This window comes from Staurois parvus, unplaced genomic scaffold, assembly GCF_062004578.1.
Source record: "Staurois parvus isolate SC_StPar_1 unplaced genomic scaffold, SC_StPar_1.0 ptg000020l, whole genome shotgun sequence".
NCBI classification, from domain to species: domain Eukaryota; kingdom Metazoa; phylum Chordata; class Amphibia; order Anura; family Ranidae; genus Staurois; species Staurois parvus.
In genome coordinates, this window is record NW_028317816.1 from 13736001 (window position 1) to 13754680 (window position 18680).

The window sequence follows — 18680 nt, forward strand, 5'->3', positions numbered from 1 at the left end:
ATTATTGTGTTCACCGTTCCCACAGAAAGATTTGTCTCTTGTGCAATTTCATGTCAGGTTATGCGTCGATTATCCAGGCTTAGGCATTCCACGGGCTGAATGGCTGCTGTGGGCTTGGAACCATCACAGCCTGGATTGTCACTGATGGATGTACAGCCATCTTTGAAACATTTACTCCAATCAAATGTCTTACTGCAGCTGAACGTCTCATCACTGTACTGTACTTGAAGTCTTCTGTAGATATCCGTGGGTTTTACACCTTCGTTCACAAGAACATCATCACCACACGCTGTTCAATGCATGCACTAACACTGCTGTCTGCAATCTTGATTAACAGTCTCTACTGGGCTGTGCCCTGTGCGTCTCCTATTAGTAATAGGACACACTTGCCACTTACTACATGTAGTACCGCCAGCTAGCATCCCTTTTTATACCTGTAAAATTAAAGATCCCAGTTTGACTAGAATGCCCCTCGTATATTATTAACTATGACTCCAGAAAAGTAGTGATTGCACTTTATTTTCATTACAGTAATTGCTGTAGTTGAAAATATTTTGTCCCGGACAAAGTGTCCATAAAACATTTAAAGTATTAGGCTGCTTCTTTATTAAGTAATTGTAATGTTTATCCACTGTAGCACAGCCTGGGGCCACATTAAATTTTTAAAGTTCTAAGACTGGCTTGATTATTATTATACAGGATTTATATAGCACCAACAGTTTACGCAATGACAATATAAAGGTGGACAGTACAATTACAATACAGTTCAATGCAGAAGGAATAGGAGGGCCCTGCTCATGGAGCTTACAATTTTAAAGGGAGGGGGTGATGATACAAAAGGTAATAGCGGCAGGGGATGATCTGATGTAGGTGACTCAAGTACAGTTCTTAGGTGAAGGTGGGGTAGGCTTTCCGGAATAAGTGGGTTTTCAAAGATTGCCTAAAGGCAGACAGGGTAGGAGCTGACCGGATATACTGGGGCAGGGAGTTCCAAAGTATGGGAGAGGCTCTGAAGAAGTCCTGGAGGCGAGAGTGGGAGGAGATCACAAGGGAACTGGAGAGCAGGAGGTCTTGGAGTGAGAGGAGAGGACCGTTTGGGCAATATCTGCAGATGAGGTTGGTGATGTGACTGGGGGCGATGTTGTGGATGGCTTTGTACGTTGTGATTAGTATTCTGAATTTTACACGTTGGGCTAATAGAAGCCAGTGATGAGATTGGCTGAGAGGGGTAGCAGTCACTGATCAGTAAGGTGTATTAGTCTAGCAACAGCATTCATAATAGACTGGGGGGGGGGGATAGCCTGTGTGTAGGGGTAGGCCAGTGAGGAGGGAGTTGCAGTAGTCAAGGTGGGATATAACCAAGGAGTGAATAAGCTGTTTTGTGGTGTCATTTGTCAGAATGTTGCAAATGCCGGAAATTGCGGTGTTGAGGCGGCAAGATTTAGCCAGTGATTGGATATGGGGCTGAAGGAGAGCTCAAGTCTAGGATTACACCTAGCACCCTGGCATGAGTGGAGGGACCAATGGTTGTGTCGTTGATCTCAATGGTAAAGTCATATGGAGGAGATCAGGGAGGAGGAAATATATAGTTTTAAAAAGATTGAGGAAGTGGTGTGACATCCAAACGGACATGTCGCTCAGTAAATAATCGTAAGGAGATTGAGGGGGTGAGTTGAGGAGTTGAGAAATAGATCTGGGTGTCATCTGCATAGAGGTGGTATTGGAAGCCATGGGAGGTTATCAGTTGGCCCAAGGAAGAAGTATAAAGAGAGAAGAGGGAGGGGCAAGGACAGAGCCTTTGGGTACCCCAATAGGAAGAGGAGCGGAGGAGACTGTATTGTATGTGACAACAAAGGTCTAAGAGTATGGAGTACTGGCCATTGGTTTTAACAGTTAGTAAGCCATTGGTGAGTTTTAACAGGGCAGTTTCGGTGGGATGTTGCAGGCAAAAGCCGGACTGTAGGGGATTGAGAAGGTGGTTGTCGGTGAGTTAGCAACTCATACGGTTGTGGATAAGGCATAAGAAGCTTGGAGGCAAAGGGGAGCAGGGAGTCTTAAGTAATTCAAACAGATGGGGTCTAGCGAGGGTTTTTTTTTTTTTTTGTTTTTTTATGGGGGTGACCAGTGCATAGGGAGAGGTTGAAGATGTCGGTTAGAGAGTTTATGATGGAGCAGGAAGGTGGTTGCAGTAATTGTGAGAGGTGAGGTGGGCAGCGGAAAGGAGTTTGGTAACTTCCTCAGGGTTGAAGGAAAGTGTTGAGTGTAGTGTGGGACATGGTGTGTTTGGGGGAAAAAGCTGGACACTGGATATCTCACCATGAATTTGTGTTTTGTTTTTTAAATGATTGGCAATCTCATGGGCAGTAAGCAAGTTGGCGGCTGGAGGCAGTGGGGGTGAAGTAAGGAATTAAGGGTAGAAAAGATTTGACGAGGATTGGATAAAAGGGTGGTGTAGTAGGTTTGTTTAGCAGCGTGGAGGCCGGAGATGTATTTGAGAAGGGCAGATTTGTACAGGGTGAAGTCTTGCAGGGATTTAGTTTTACACCACACTCGCTCAAGAACACGGCTGTGTCTCTTGAGACTTCTGGTGTCATTGCAAGGAAGAAGTGAGAGGTTGCATGTGGCCCAACAAATACCACATTGACTTGCCTGCTCTTTGTTACTATACAAAGTAATTGAAAGGGAGGCACCTGCTGGCTAATGGACATTGCTGCATTGTATCAGTTAAACTGCATTGTAAAAGTCTAAAAGTGCACATATACTGTAGTAATATGCACGATGCTGTGAAGGTGGAGAGTGGGGGAAGCAGATACTGTACCTCGTTATAAATAATATTAGTAATGACAGATGGAGTGGAGGAGTAAGATATGACAGGCTCATCTCATAGTGACACCAATCCCTTCAAAAACATAACTTTTCTATTCAGATTGTTGGTAGGGGATAAACTTGAAATCATCTCATTAGTGGAGAGTAATATGGTAGGTTGTACCAGGGGCGGACTGACCATTTGGAAACTTGGGCACTGCCCGAGGGCCCGAGGTCAGTAGGGGGCCCCATGAGATGCCCCTGGTACCTTTTTCATAGGCTTTTTTGAGTTTGTGCAAGGACACAGGGGCCTCATGATCCCCTATTGCCCGGGGGCCCCCATGAGTTGTCAGTCCGCCCCTGTGTTGTACTTAATATTACCTTTCCGGAATACCCTAAAAACCTGGATAAATAAGGAGGCTGTGTGCACCTTCCATACTACCTTCTCCAAGACTACAACTTTAGAAATGGGCCACTTTGCACACCCTAATGTCATTTCTTTGTATTGTCCTGGAATTGTGAATAAATTCACAAGATTTCAGAACTGTTTAATTACTTTGTGATGGTGGATGGACTTTTATATATTTTTTTATCACGGACATCATTTTAAACTAATAATTTTTGTATTTACTTATATTTAGCGCACTCTTTGATTTATTCACATTTTTACCTTTTTTTTTGGTTAGGAATGCAGCTTTCATTTTATTTAGTTTGTGGCGCTTTTGTTTTTCCTCTATTTCTTATATTATCATTGTCCTGGAATTGTTTGTCTGATGATTGTATTGAAATGGCTTCTCACTACTGTTTTTTCTTTCTCCCCAGAAATGTATCGACATCCTTATAGAAAAGGAGTACTTGGAGCGCGTGGATGGAGAAAAGGACACATACAGTTATCTGGCTTGAATAAGAAAAAAGAAAATTTTATACTTATTATTTAGAAATTGCCTGATTGGATAAATGTCATTTGTGTGACACTCAGCAGATAGTGAAAGTGATATGATGGAAAGAATGGTGACACAAAGGAACTTCATAGGAGCTGAATTGCTGCCACTTGGTCCGACTCTTTTTACCAACCCAGAAACAGGACTCCCAAACGCCAGCCCAGGGACTGCCACCATTTCAAGCATGTAAATATGGATATATGGACACCTAAGCCCTTTTAATTTAAGAACTGAGGGGAGCCTGTACCCAAACTGATGTTTGCATGCTACCACCTCCCTCCTTTTAAATCAGTCCAATTTTGCTGTACAGGCACCAGATGTCAATGAAGCTAGTTCTAAATATATTGGCAGCACAATGACCTAGAGTATGGAATGGACCTAATGTAATCTGCTATGAAATCCCATTTGTATAGTGTGTTTCATTTTTTTAATGTGTGAAAATAAAACCGGAAAAAAAAAATTCAAACCTTTCTGTACGAGTTGTGTTCAGCTGGTAACCCCTCTGAAATGGGACCATGAGCTAAGAATCGTCCTACAGAGACCATCTTTTGGTAAGGAAATCTACAATGCTTTTTTCATTGTCACACAATGGCAAGATATGCACGTTTTAACCCTTTGTGGGATTCCTAGAAATGAATGGTTGGAGAGATGCATTGTATTGGCAAATGTTTGTGGACATCTGCCCATTATGTATGAGCTTTTGTACATCCCATTTCAAAACTACGGACATTAACCACTTACCCTCCTGAGGATTTACCCCCCTTCCTGACCAGGCCTCTTTTTGCTACTCGGCGCTGCACTAATTCAACTGATAATTGCGCGGTCATGCAATGCTGCACCCAAACGAAATTTACGTCCTTTTTTTCACACAAATAGAGCTTTCTTTCGGTGGTATTTGATCACTTGTGCGCTTTTTATTTTTCACGCTATAAACAAAAAAAAGACCCAACATTTTGAAGAAAAACTATTTTTTACTTTCAGCTCTAAAAAATATATAGTAAACTCAAAGTTAGTTATAAATTTAGGCCAAAATGTATTCTGCTACATGTTTTTGGTAGAAAACAATCCCAAAAAGTGTACATTGATTGCTTTGTGTGAAAGTTATAACATCTACAAACTATGGTATAGATACTGCAGTTTACAACATTTTTTTGCATTCAGCGCTGCTCTAGTTTAACGGATAATTGCGCAGTCATGCAATATGGTACATAAATAAAATTTACATCCTTTTTTTTTTTTCCCCACAAATTGAGCTTTCTTTCGGTGGTATTTGATCGCCTGTGCGGTTTTTTCTTTTTTGCACTATAAAAAAGGCCAACAATTTTGAGAAAAAAATCAATATTTTGGACTTTTTGCTATAAAACATGTCCAGTAAAAAAAATTAAAAAATCAAATTTAGTCATAAATTTCTGCCAAAATGTATTCTGCAACATGTCTTTACTTAAAAAAAAATCCCAATATGTGTAAATTAATTGGTTTACGTGAAAGTTATAGCGTCTACAAATGGCGGGAAAGATACTGGGATTTTTTTTTATTATACTAATAATGGCGATCAGCGACTTATGACAGTGATCAGCGATTTATGACCGTGATCAGCGACTTATGGCGGGACTGCGGCAGACATTTTGACACTGGGGGGGAACTGACTTGGGGTCACTGACATCCCCAGAGACACCAATACAGTGATCAGTGCAAAAAAAAAAAAAAAACGCTTGACACTGTACTAATGGCACTGGGGAGGAAGGGGTTAACTTTTATTAGGTAAAGAAAGGGTTAACCATGTGAGAGGAGTGTTTTACTAGGGGGCGGGGGTGTGTACTTCACAGGAACACGCTGATCCTGAGAGATAAAGTCTTCTCTCAGGTTCAATGTGCTCTGAACTGACAGATAGCAGAGCTGCAATGTAAACACTGCAGCCGTGTTATCTGTCAGTGATTACTTGTAATCGCCAATGCCGGGAGCCGGTGATGGACACCCGCTGCCATGATCGGCGGGACAGGTAGGGCGGGTGCGCGCCCCCTACCTATTTTTGCACAGCGACGTTAAAAGACGCGTGGTACAGGTGCCGCCCTGCCACAGTAAAAACACTGCAGCGGGTCGGCAAGCGGTTAATATAGGGTTGGTCTTCTCTTTGCAGCTATAACAGCTTCCTGGAGGAAGGCTTTCTATAAATTATTGTCTGTGGGAATTGGTGCCCATTCAGTCAATAGAGCATTTGTGGGGTCAGGTAGTGATGTTGGATAAGTAGACCTGGCTCAGATCTCTTCGGTGTTCAATGAGGTCAAGGCTTTTTGCAGGATGCTCCAGTTCCTCCACACCAAACTTGTCAAACATTGTCTTCATGGAGCTGGCATTGTGCACAGGAGCACAGTCATGCTGGAACAGAAAAGTATCTTCCTCAAATAGTTGCCATAAGGTTGGAAGCACACAGTTGTCTAACATTCTGTGTGTGTAGCCATAACAGCTGACTTTATTGGAAACAAAGTAATTAATAATTGGGAGGGCTGTCCACAAACACTGCCTTATAGACGGTTTCTCCTTTTCAGTGTAATGGTGCCATCTACTGGATGTACTTGAACAAACAGCAATTTATTTCCTTTTTTTGCTTTCCGATTTTCATTTTGTAGCCCAAAACTGGCATTGCGAAGAGGTATCGCCACAAGAAGCTTGTTGACCCCCCCAACCAAGGGGATTCACTGTGCAAGGGTTTTCAAATAAAATATTTTTATTTCTGTCAGTGCTGGATATACACCCCCCCCCTTTCTAAAGCTTAAATTATGGGTGTTCCTATAAGAGCGTTACAGCCAGCACTGAGCCCCCCACCCCCTCTTCATTCTGTAGCCCTGTTCCTCCTAATCTCTTCTCCGCTCCCTATTTTGAAGTGAAAGACTGAGCCCCATATGGCAAGCAGGTGCTAAATATGTCCCAAATACCATCCATCCAAAGCAAATGCTTTATATTTTTCTTGATGTCTCCACTTACTGTATCTTAAGTAATCCATTCCATCACAGCTTTTGAGGTCAACTTCTACATGAACATTTTTCATTAATCATAGTACGTTCTGCCGAGGACATGAGATAAAACAGCTGCTGTTCTTTCCAGAGCAGTTGGCGCCGTAGGGAGACCCAAGTGTACACCTGAACAGAAGGTACTGTGATTAATAATGTGAGTGTACTATAGTTACATAGTCTGGCTGAAAAAAGGCAAAAGTCCATCCAGTTCAACCATAAAAGTAAAAAAAAAAAAAATAATTCTATACCCACAGTTGATCCAGAGGAAGGCAAAAAAAAACCGCACTATAGGAAAACATTTTGTAAACTTTGACCTCTGGAGCTGTGACTGAAGGCATTGCAATATACAGTGAGTGGAGGCATCAAGAAATAAATGTATAGCCACGTGCTATGGACAGATGGAGGGTGGGAAGGGAGTTATGCTGGCTCTGTACACACTGCCTGTCATACCCCCTCTCCTCTGTGCTGAGTTGCTGTCTCCTTTGTCCAGTGTTGGTGGATAGCAGTGGTGAGAGGGGGATGAGCAGTGGATCCCCAGGGCAGATTAGCAAGCTTTTCATGTGAGGGTGATACAGCTTCAAGTAATGCCAAATCTGCATGTGTACCAGGATAAAGTCGTGTGGGCTGTAGCTTGAATTGCATGGTACTGGCATATAAATTTAGTAAATATGTAGTGCCGTAGCGTCTTCTGAAAATGCTTGTGTTGTACTAACAAGTGGTTTCGCTGACTCTGAGATTCTAACTATCTTGATCTGCTTAATTGTCCAAACATGCATACTCGTTAAGCATCAAAGTCGTGTGAAGTATTATGCAAAGCAGCTAGCATTTTCAGAAGAAAAGGTGAACAGTGGCAGCCACCACATTTCTCTTATAACATGTTCTCTTTAACAGAGGACTGGGTCACATCATTGAACATTTTGTGTGGGACCCTTAACCCAAGTAACAAAGTGACTTTCATTTGGATGTCAGCCTTAGGGCTCATGTACACTGAAGCTGATAAACTGACGTTCAGGAGCTGTTGAGCGGTTTTTTCAGCAGCCCCTGAACTCTCCCTAATGTTTTCCTATGTGTCCATGTACACTATGTCGTTTACAGTAATTTTTTTTTAACGCACCAAACTTGCGTTCGGGAGTAGATTTTTCCGGCTTTCAAACGTGCGTAAATGTGGTTAACTGCGTTTATAAGCATTTGCGGTTTTAGAGTTTTTTTTTAACTGTTCCATATCCAGATCCTGTCCAGAGCCTTTTTTTCCATCAGAAATGCATGCACTGCCTTTTCCATGTATTCTAATGGACCTAGTACACCAGCGCAGTCCGTTCCAGGTTTTGCGTGAAGCAAAAAATGGTAGAAGGTGCTGCATTATTATGGGATCCATAGTGAATACAACCAGAAAAGACAGTTCATCTCAACACAAACTGCTCTCTCTGCTTCTGCTCTATTTCTCTCAAAATGTCTGGAATAGTTAATTATTTACTATTTTTCAGTGCATTCTGGGTATTTGGGAAGGTCTCCTGAGGTTATCTTTTAAAAATGCTTCTAAATGCACATAAACGCATAGGTTAAATGTTTTTTAACCTATGTTTTCCAGCAGTCAGTTTCCATCGTTCAGAAGAGTTTTCCAAACGCTCCGTGTATATGAGCCATTAGAAGTACCACATATGACTGCTGAGAAGCCTTTAAGGAAATAATTTCTAAGAGATCCTTGGGGGCTGCCATTGCTACATATTTTGAAATAGATCTGAAGCAAAAGGGTACACTTGACAGGTAATTAGCTAACCTAAAAGTGCACCTGTGCCCAGACTATGGACATTAAGATATTTACATCTTCTTACAAATCATAAACGCCCTCACTCTGCTCTCTAGATCTATATACTGTGCAGTAATTCATCCTCAAAGACCACAACAAAGAGGTTTCAAAGGCTACTTTCACACTGATCCATGGCAAAAACACATATGCATTTTTGCTGGGCTTTTACAGCGTTTGTGGTGTTTTTTAAACTCCTTGGCACCAACATCACAAAAATATGCAGCCTCACAGAACTGTTTTTTTTTTCAGTGGGGCTGCTATGTGTGTACCTACCATTATGCTGGGAGCACGCACCCAGCACAAAGACTGGGGTGTTACTGAGAGCCCCGGGTGCTGCTCTAACGATCAGGACCTGGGACTCTGGGTCACATGATCGCTGTGATAGCTTCTGATTGTCACATTATCACAGTGATCAGTCACTGTACAGCCTGCCCCCCCCTTTTTTTTTTCTGTCAATGGAGGAGAGAGATACATTGCATCTAACTCCTTGCATACAGGGAAAAAATGTTCTTTATTTTTAATTATCTCTTTTCCTTTCTTTTTAACAAATACCTAGATCAAGGTTTGATCTAGTTCAGTACCAGGGTTAGTGTTTGGGTCAAAGGTCAGGATTATTTTATTTTTATTGGTGTCAGTGTGTTTTAGGTAAAAAAAACAAAATGTGCACTATTCTTTCTGGGCTTTACTACGGGTGCAAGCAACAAATAACACACATATATGTATCGCTGCAATTTTCAAGAGCTGGAAAATGTATTTTGGGGTGTTCTTTGGTGGTAGGTTACGGTAGTAAAAAGAAACACCGCTAAATAGTAAAAACAAAAAATCTTTTTTATTTTGGGCCAGTTTTCCTTTGATAATGGAAAAAAAAACAGGATATATCCATTACCATTTACCACCAAATGAAAGCCCAATTTGTCCTGAAAAAAAAAAAAAAAAAAAAAGAAAAAGGTATTCACCTGGATGTACAAAGTAGTTGTGATATGTACGGTTTTACTAACACATGTCAACGTTGCAAAATTGTGCTTAGGCATTAAGGATTTGTTTTACCCTTAGGCATGAACGGGTTAAAGGACGTGTCTCAAAACCACAACGCATGTGCATTTTTCATTGATTTCAACGGGGAGGTGTTTTTTTGCTTTCTACATCAAAAATGCAGCATGACTTTGAAAAACGCATTGGACCCCCAACAGATCAGTGTGAAGAGTTTCATAGGAATACATGTTTTTCTTCAGCTTTTTGAAAGGAAAGGATCAATGTGAAAGCAGCCTTACTGAAATACCTGCTGTGTGCGTACAGTAGAGGGCTGGCATGATACCAAGATCTGCTCGCCCCTGAAACAAAAGTAGAAATGAGCTGGGACTTCAGTGCCTCTTTTGTGAACTTTGAAGACACATTTCTCCACCCAACATAGCTACAGAGGTTACTAGGGCTTGTTTTAAAGTGCCTTTACTGTTTGAGCACATTATCTAGTTAATTAATGTGAATAGTCTGAGCACAAGTTAACAGTAATAAATGCCTTATATTAGCACATTATGACAGACTTACCTGTCAAACTGCCTTCTAGCGCTGAACTGTCATCGCTTTCACTGGTCACAGGTACTTCCAGTGTACTCTGGGGTGTACAAAATATTGTATAGGACTGTGCTTCAGACCTTTACACTTGTTCAAAAACAAAACTAACAAAGTAGCTGCTGTCCTACATGGTATAACCATCCACTAATAAATTGTCAAAGAAAATGAACAGCGCTACCCATATATACTTCCGTCCCCCTCAACCATGTGAAAGATATAGACTATTGTCTCATATTATAGAACATTCCTGGCTAAAGTGCAAAAAACAGACATGTAGACTATCTTATTATTTAATATTAGAGCACATATATGTGATTAATGGCAAAGTGTCTTGTGCAACCATATGACATAAAATAAAGTGCAACTAATTATATATCATCCAGCATACTGCAAATAAAATCTCAATCTCAGAGGATGTCAAGTGATGAAATGCGTAGGGCAGGGCTGGGAGGTGACGTCACCACACATGGCGGTTGTTCTGCGATCAATAGAGTATGGCCGGGGATTAACCAGCTTTACGATTTTATGCGTGATCACTTCTGACACAAGTCTATGTGAGTGGCTTTAGTGCTTTTATTTGAATTAACAGATTGAATGGTTTTACACTATGGCTGCTCCATTTTTCTTTCTCTCCTCATGAGATATGGGATAGTGTGATGCAGTTTTTAAAAGCCTCTGGAGATAGAACTGCAGATCGTTACTCCTATAACATGCGGTTTTGCTGGTTTATAATCTGACCAGCATATCTCTCTGGTGAGTTCAGTTACGCTATTATGTGGCGGAAGAGCACTTTATTAGTGACATCAGAAAGGTGCAATAAATATAGAACAGCACTTGGATTGGTGGATGGTTTTACATACGGACACAATTTATTGCTGGACTTGTTAATACACACGAACGGTATTTGCACTTTTTGCATATGCCTGCACTGGACTTTTTAAAATTAAGCTAGTGTACAGTGTATAATCTTCCTGCGCTCTATGGGATAACTATAACAACAAGCTGCTAGCACTCCAAACTGATACCGTATACAGTAAGCTGAAATAAACATCTTATAGTGCAGCGCTACTAGAATTCAAATTACTTTTATAATATTCTAATACTCGATAATAGTAGTATGGCTGCTGACCGAGACTTTACATTTGGATCGGTATTTCTAAGTCATTTCATACTAGCAATGGAGATTATCCATAGTCACATTGTGGGGAACTGCTGGACTCCAATAAAATGGCCGCAGGCAGGCAATTAGGAAGACAAAGTAAATCCAGCTGATAATTGGCAGATTCCCTATATTTATTTTTTTTTTTTTTAATTTAAATATTTATTCATTTTCAAACAAACCAATACAAAATACAAAGTTTCATGATAGAAAATACAACATACCAAAATCTCATACAACCCTTATTTCGTAGCTTTTTCTCCCCCTAGTCCCCTTTCTTTTTTTTTTTTTTCAACCCACCCTCCACCCCCTCCTTTAAACCCATGACATCTATCTGATCAGCTTGTATCTCACATCCTATGGATACAAAGAATTGGAAGATAGAATGACAAATTACTATATTTTCTCCTTTTTCTTTCCCCTTTCTTTGCTCTTACTTATTCAGTACCTTCTTTTACCTTTACCTTAAATTCCTCCCATTTCATACAATATGCTCCTATCCGCCTGCATATAATAAGGTTTTTCCAATCTCGTGATCTGGTCGACTATTTATCCAGTCCTCTACTCTCGGTGCCTCAACTTTGCGCCAAAACCTGGGGATCAAACTTTGTGCTGCATTTAGATAACTCCCTATACCCAATTCTCTATATTTATTCTCAGATATTGAGTTATGAAAAAGACAGGTTTCAGGGTCCAGTCCGATCTCTGTTCCAGTAATGATCCTAATTTGATTTAGAACTTTTTTCCAATATACTTGTATTTTTAAACAATCCCACCATATGTGATACATCGTGCCCAACCCTCCACATCCTCGCCAACACCAAGGTTGATTTCCCCCACTCATCTTGTGCTCAATCATCGGTGTGACATACCACCTTGTCAGACATTTGAAATTCATTTCCACCTCACGCATGCTTATATTTTTGTGTACCCTTTTATATATTTTTCTCTGTGTGTGCTCTTCCCATTCCACTCCTAAGTCCCTTTCCCATTTTCCTATGTACTTTAGTTTTGACTTACTATCTAAATCAGTGAGTGCTTTATATGCTTTGGCAGTGCTGTGTTTCCCATCCCCTCGTGCTTCTAAGTATTTCTCAAATACGTTCCAGTCTTTCCTAGTTCTAAGGGGCTTAGTCAGTTTCTCCACAAATTGTTTCAGTTGATTATATCTCCATATATCTATCGTAGTGAAAATCTTTCCCTCTTCCATTTTCAATTCTTCCAATGTTCTTAATTTTACCCCCTCCATTATATCTCTCAACTGGGCGTCTTCCTTTTTAATCCATCTGCCTGTGATTTCCTCTTTACCTGGGGGAAAAAACTCTGAGTTTCTTAGTGGCATTAGCAAGGAATTAAAATCCCATTTCCTCTGTTTGTGCATTTTATCCCACTCCCTTATTACAATCCTCGTGTTCTCCCCTAATTCTCTAAACTGTGCTGGCACCCACACACTCCCACTCAAATCTTTTCTACTAAGTGTATTTTCTATTGTGACCCAATGTTTACTCTTTGAGTTATGCATCCAATCAAAAATTCTTGCTAAAATAACTGCTCTGTGATATCTTTTAAAATCTGGTACTCCCAACCCCCCTTTTTCTTTATTTTTACTTAGCACTTCATATGATATCCTAGGTTTTTTATTTTTCCATATATATTGTTATCATTCGCTTAATTGTTCTAAAGTACACCTCTGGGAGATTAATGGGAGATTCCCTATATTTATTAATGAGCTGAGCACCAATGGCGATATCCTGACGAAGTCACGTGTTAGTGACGCAACGCGTAGATACGCCGTGACGCAGCTTCCGGTTAGCGGTGACGTACATTCAGTACGGCCGCCATCTTAGTACACCTGGATGAGCTTTAAACCCATGCAGTACACCGATGCATGAGGTCTGCCAGTGTTGTGAACTGGAAAAATATGCTACTAAATGTGAGTGGGCATTTTTTTTTTTTCTTATTAAAAGTTGATGACTTACTAAGAAATACACTATGAGGATTTCTTTTTTCACCCATCATGGTCCTTGATGAGGGGTGTATTTAGTTGATGTCATTGCCCAGTGAATCCTGATTACATACCCACCTGTTGAGGGGTCCACGGAAGGACCACTGAGGATATCCATTGATATTGGAGTAAGAGCCTTTTGTGATCTTGTGATATGTTTTAAAAAAAGCAAAAACAAATATAAAAAATAAAATAAAAATTACAAAATTTTTTTTTGAAAAATTATAATTTTTGGTTATAAACTAATTTGGGTTATTTTTTTTTTTACTAAAAAGATAACCGAATAAATTTTGCCCAGGATTTATGAAGAAAGATTATTTATTTGCAAAATTTTATATGAAAAACGTTTTTCAACCTTTTTGGACTTTCATTTATATAGCAAAAAAATCCCAGTGGTGAATAAATACCACCAAAATAAAGTTTTATCTGTCTCAAAAAAATGCTAAAAAATTCATATGGGTACAGTGTTGCATAACCGCGCAATTGTCATTCAAAGTGTGATAGCACTGAAAGCTGAAAACTGGGCTGGACAGGAAGGGGGTAAAAGTGTCTGGACTTGAAGTGGTTACAGTACATTTTTGAGATAATTTAACCTTTTCTTGTCCATTACGGAACACAAATTCAGATGTACTTGGGTTATACTGTCATCTACAGGATGTTCGGACACTAGCAGGGCTCGTTGACACCAGAACACAATGCGTGTTTTCTGTACTGCGTTCAAAATGCACTGGCTGTGTGATCTGCTGCGGGCATCAATGTAATCCTAACTACACCCAAACGCAGATCACAAATGCAGTTTACCTATACGGGATCGTGTGGTACTGCAGTACCATGTGATCTGGTGCGGTGCATCTACTACTCCTGGTGATTTCCAGTGATTCAAAAGAATGGGCTGAAAACCGCACCAAACTGAGTCGTACAGGAACATGTTCTTGAACTGGCCTGCAAAGAGAAAAATTGTAAGCTAGCCCTCGTATAACCCCTCTTTTATCCAGCATGTCATACATTACACAGGGTCCTTGATCTCTAACCCTAGGTTATATGCAGCAGTTGATTGGACACTGCCAAAAAAAAGGAAAAAGTTAGCTCCAGGGTCATTCCCTGTATTTTTATTTCCGTCAGTGCTGACTGTAGATCCGTCGTAGGCTGAAGCCTAAATTATAGGCACTCCCTGTAGGAGGGTACAGCCTGCACTGAAGCCACCACCCCTCTCTCTATTTCTCACTGGGTCCCATTCCCCCAACAGGGCATGTCACTGACTGCAGGAGAACGTAGCATGCGCACAGCTCCCTGATGGGGTACAGGGGAGACACACAACTACATAGACTATTGCAGAAGCTGGTATGAAGAGAAGAAAATGAATGGAGCAGAAGGGAATGCTTCCTGCTAATCTAAGCAAAAGTTGCTGTGATCCATTCAACTGCTAGTGCACTCATAATAGTGACAGATATGTCAGTGCTGGTTCAGCTGTATGATTTATCTGTCTGAAATCTAAAAATTGCTCTAGTCATACCAGGATTCCCATACATATCTGTTTTAGGAGCAGCCCCAGGATTTTATAAGTGTCAGTATAGAATTCTGTCACATTATCAGTTTCACTTGGATAGTGTTTTATATCTGGCGATATCCTGAACATGTCAGCGGTCTTAAAATTGACCTAGACCAAAATAGTATTTTTTTTTTTTCGTGTTATATTTTTACTCCTTGTACCAGGGGCGGACTGACAACTCATGGGGCCCCCGGGCAATAGGGGATCATGGGGCCCCTGTGTCCTTGCCCAAACTCAAAAAAGCCTATGAAAAAGGTACCAGGGGCATCTCATGGGGCCCTCTACTGACTCCAGGCCCTTGAGCAGTGCCCGAGTTTCCATATGGTCAGTCCACCTGCCCCTGCCTTGTACATACTTTATGCTGGCAGACATAGCAAAAAAGGTTGACAGAACTTCTAACCCTTACACAGTTTCGGCCAGCGTTTGGATTTAAAAATGTACTAGCACAAATCCCTCAAGTCACTTCATGTTGTACTGGCCAAATCATCTTGCTTGAAGTGACTTGGACAAAGTGATCCTTTTTGACTTCATTGAGGAGCTTTTCTATATGATGTGAAGAAGGAGGGCTACTTGTACAGTCACTCTGAAATCTTAACATTTCAAACAACCAAGCAGAAAAAGATTCCATTCATCAAATGGTATAGATTAGGTCAGTCACACAGAAGATAAAGAAGTTCAAGTATATTTTATTTGAGGTGGGAGATGTACCACAATACATTATTGCCAAAAGTTCATCAGTACAAAATGTTTTGCAGCTGGCAAAAAAAGCATAATTGATCTTCTTTTGACATCACTATAAATTACTTGTACAGTACTCAGTAAATTCCGAACTTCAACTCATTTTTTTCTTGTAGCTAAAATTGAGCCAGTATTAGAAATTCCTGAAGAAGGTAAGGCATGGGTTGTAAGAGGAGGTAGCTGGTGAATCAAGGGATTTCCATTTCTCTCTCAATACCCACATATTTCAGAGCATCAGCTTGACTATATCTAAAACAAAAACAAAAGACAAATTGAATTTAAAATGTTAAGAAAGCATACATGCTAAAACTCTGTACTTGAGATGAGTGCAACTAAGGTAAGGTAACTCCAAAATTCCTTCCACACAGTTGCTGCAGAAAACAGGAAGATTTCCTAGTCCTACCAGCCTGAATCTCCGTTTTCCAGCTAACGAGTCTGAATGAGAAACAGACGTGCTCAGTTTCAGTAAGGCTGGCCATACATTATACAATTTTCTTGAGACTTTTGGTTTAGATTTACCAAAACCCATATAATAGGAGGTCAAAACTAATAACACTTTCAATTATATCCAATTAGGCAGGCTCTTGCACTACATAGTTGAAGGTAAATCTAAAGGAAATTGGGCAGAAAACTGTAAGAAAATTGTATAGTGTATGGCCAGCCTATGTTTTTATTCTAATGATCGTAAGATCAAAATGCAATTACTAAAAATCATCCATTATTTACAATTACAGTCATAATGAAATCCTTCCTTCAGGGGTTCAAAAATTAATGGGCTCTGTATGCTTTTTTTTTTTTTTTTTTTTAACATAGAACCACAATCTGGTGAAAATGTACAACGTGCACAAACAATTTCTGTAGTCTCAGGTGATTAGGATATTCATGGGAGACCAACAACCCACCCAAGTACACCAGCAGTGGCTGTTCAACGGTCCACAATCCTGGTCTGGACTATACCATCAGTGAGGGGTGTACTCATGCAGCGCAAGAGTAAAAGAAAGGTAGTTTATGTACCCGTGGTGCTCTGAATTAGAGTAAACCTGATGCTTTGCCCTGCATGCGCAAACTACAGACTCACGTTAGAGAAAGGTGAATCATCATCATCAATCACTGGTTGATGGTTTTTCTCTAAGATTAAAGAGTACACAATGTTCCCATTACAGTAGTTTTAATATGTCTGCAGTTACAGAATGTTTTTTTGTTTACAAAAAAGTAACCGTTTTAGCTATTCCCCAAACACCATACATACCTATAGTCAAAGAAGAGTTCTTCACCTGTCTGGATGGCTCTTTTTGCAAAAATTCCTATTCTGTGGTCACCGTTCACCATCATTACTGAAACAGAAATAAAAGATCTTCGATCAGGCAAACCACTTGTATTTGTCAGCGCACATTTCTTTGGTTCTACATTGTAACTGTACATTATGCCCGTGCAGGCCAAATTCACAAAACGTAGCTGACTGACATAGGATGGCTCTCAGGAGCTAGAAAGCCTGCAGGTAAAGTCATCAGAGGGCAGGAATTTATTTCTTGTAAATATACATCGAGCAATTTGACGCTGCTTGTACATTATTCCATGCTTGCTCTATATACCATTTCCATTACTGTACGTTACAAAGGCATATAATCTCCCTCTCTAGAGGCTACACTGCAATCACTTGACCTTCCCGTGCCAAAACTGCTGTGATATGATCTCAGCCAGAGGCTATGGCTTCTATTCAGACCTATCTAGAAGACTTGAATTTACAGTGAAATAAGGCACTGTAACTACTGTACAGTAATACTATGCAAGATGAACAGCCAGTCATATCATTAACCACTTGATTGTGGAAGGTTTTACCCCTTCCATGACTGGGGAATCTTTTGCTATTCAGCACCGCTACTTTAACTAGCAACTGCACAGTCATGCAACACTACCCAAATAAATTTATCATTTTTGACCAGCACTGGGTTTTTTATTATATAAAATGAAAAGAGCCTGAACATTTTGAGAAAAAAAAAAAATCTATATAAAAAATAAAATAAATTTTATTTTTCAAGATGTTCAGTCTTTTTTTTCTACTTGTAATGTGCACATACATAGGCCCTTCAACACCAACACACTTTACCACATACCTTTTGCATAGCAGTTTGGATTCACAGAATGGTTCGCAAAGCGAATTTTGTTTCCTTTGCGGGTTGCATCAACTACAAAATCTAAGAGAGAGACAAATGGTTATGAAGAATGCACAAGTACATTGCTGACAATTCCACGTAAATAACAAAGTGATTCTAAAGGCTCAAGGTTTATTAAAAAGCCTTCTGGGTGCAACTCCTCCCCCATCCCGCCTTATACTTACCTGAGCCCCATCTCAATCTAGCGATGTGCATGGCAGCAGTGGTTCTCTGGGGTCTCTCTCTCCTCATTGGCTCAAGCTGTGCCAATCACAGCCAGTGAGGAGAGAGAGGGGATGGGGACGAGCCACCCTCCATAAGTGGACACACACAGTGTGGCTCAGGAGCAAGCCAGCTCGAGTGCCCCCATAGCAAAAGGCAGGGGTGGTGGGGTCGGGGGACAGAGGGGAAGGGCAGGGAGAGCCAGGGGAGCCAAAAAGAAGAGTATAAGGGCTGCTCTGTGCAAAACCCTTGCACAGAGCAGGCAGCTATAACTTGCTATTTTTTTTTTTAATCTTTACTTAACAATCCCTTTAAGATATATATATCAGAGGTTGCTTTGTGACCCACTGGCCAAGTTACTAAGTCTCCAATAGATATATTGAGTCCAAGAGATGGATGTGAGTAGTGAATCTCTGCAGTATGCTGCTGTGCACTAAATATGTAATTTATACAGCTTGTCTGAGCTTCCAGAAAGTATGGGGACCGGAGCCTTAGTTGCAGAGCTCATGGAGGAGAGCTGATTGGAGGAAAAGGACACCCCACCTCATACAGCACACGGTAACAGAGCTGAGACTGTTAATCACAGGCTGTGTGCTGGCGCTCCCGCCCGTCACCTCTTGCTGTCAGGAAAATTTGTCAGAAGTGACTCATGCAGATCTCTTGATTGAGACAAGTACACACTATAGAAGAATATGCTCTTCTTATTTCATGTTAGAGG

General features: G+C 40.6%; 2 protein-coding genes across 6 annotated transcripts in view; one reads left to right on the top strand and one right to left on the bottom strand.

Annotated features, from left to right (window-relative positions):
* The window catches only part of CUL1 (cullin 1), a 136806-nt gene extending 132594 nt beyond the window's left edge, over nucleotides 1-4212 (top strand). For both annotated transcript variants that reach the window (XM_089687358.1, XM_089687366.1), the window contains exon 22: nucleotides 3628-4212. In XM_089687358.1, coding sequence (XP_089543484.1) covers nucleotides 3628-3708 — 81 coding nt within the window. In that variant the 3' untranslated portion in view covers nucleotides 3709-4212. The remainder of the gene's footprint in view (nucleotides 1-3627) is intronic.
* An 11303-nt stretch (nucleotides 4213-15515) lies between these two features.
* The window catches only part of EZH2 (enhancer of zeste 2 polycomb repressive complex 2 subunit), a 97452-nt gene continuing 94287 nt past the window's right edge, over nucleotides 15516-18680 (bottom strand). For all 4 annotated transcript variants that reach the window (XM_089687383.1, XM_089687390.1, XM_089687378.1 and 1 more), the window contains 3 exons: nucleotides 17702-17782; nucleotides 16837-16921; nucleotides 15516-15836 (listed from right to left, as the gene is read on the bottom strand). In XM_089687383.1, coding sequence (XP_089543509.1) covers nucleotides 15776-15836; nucleotides 16837-16921; nucleotides 17702-17782 — 227 coding nt within the window. In that variant the 3' untranslated portion in view covers nucleotides 15516-15775. The remainder of the gene's footprint in view (nucleotides 15837-16836; nucleotides 16922-17701; nucleotides 17783-18680) is intronic.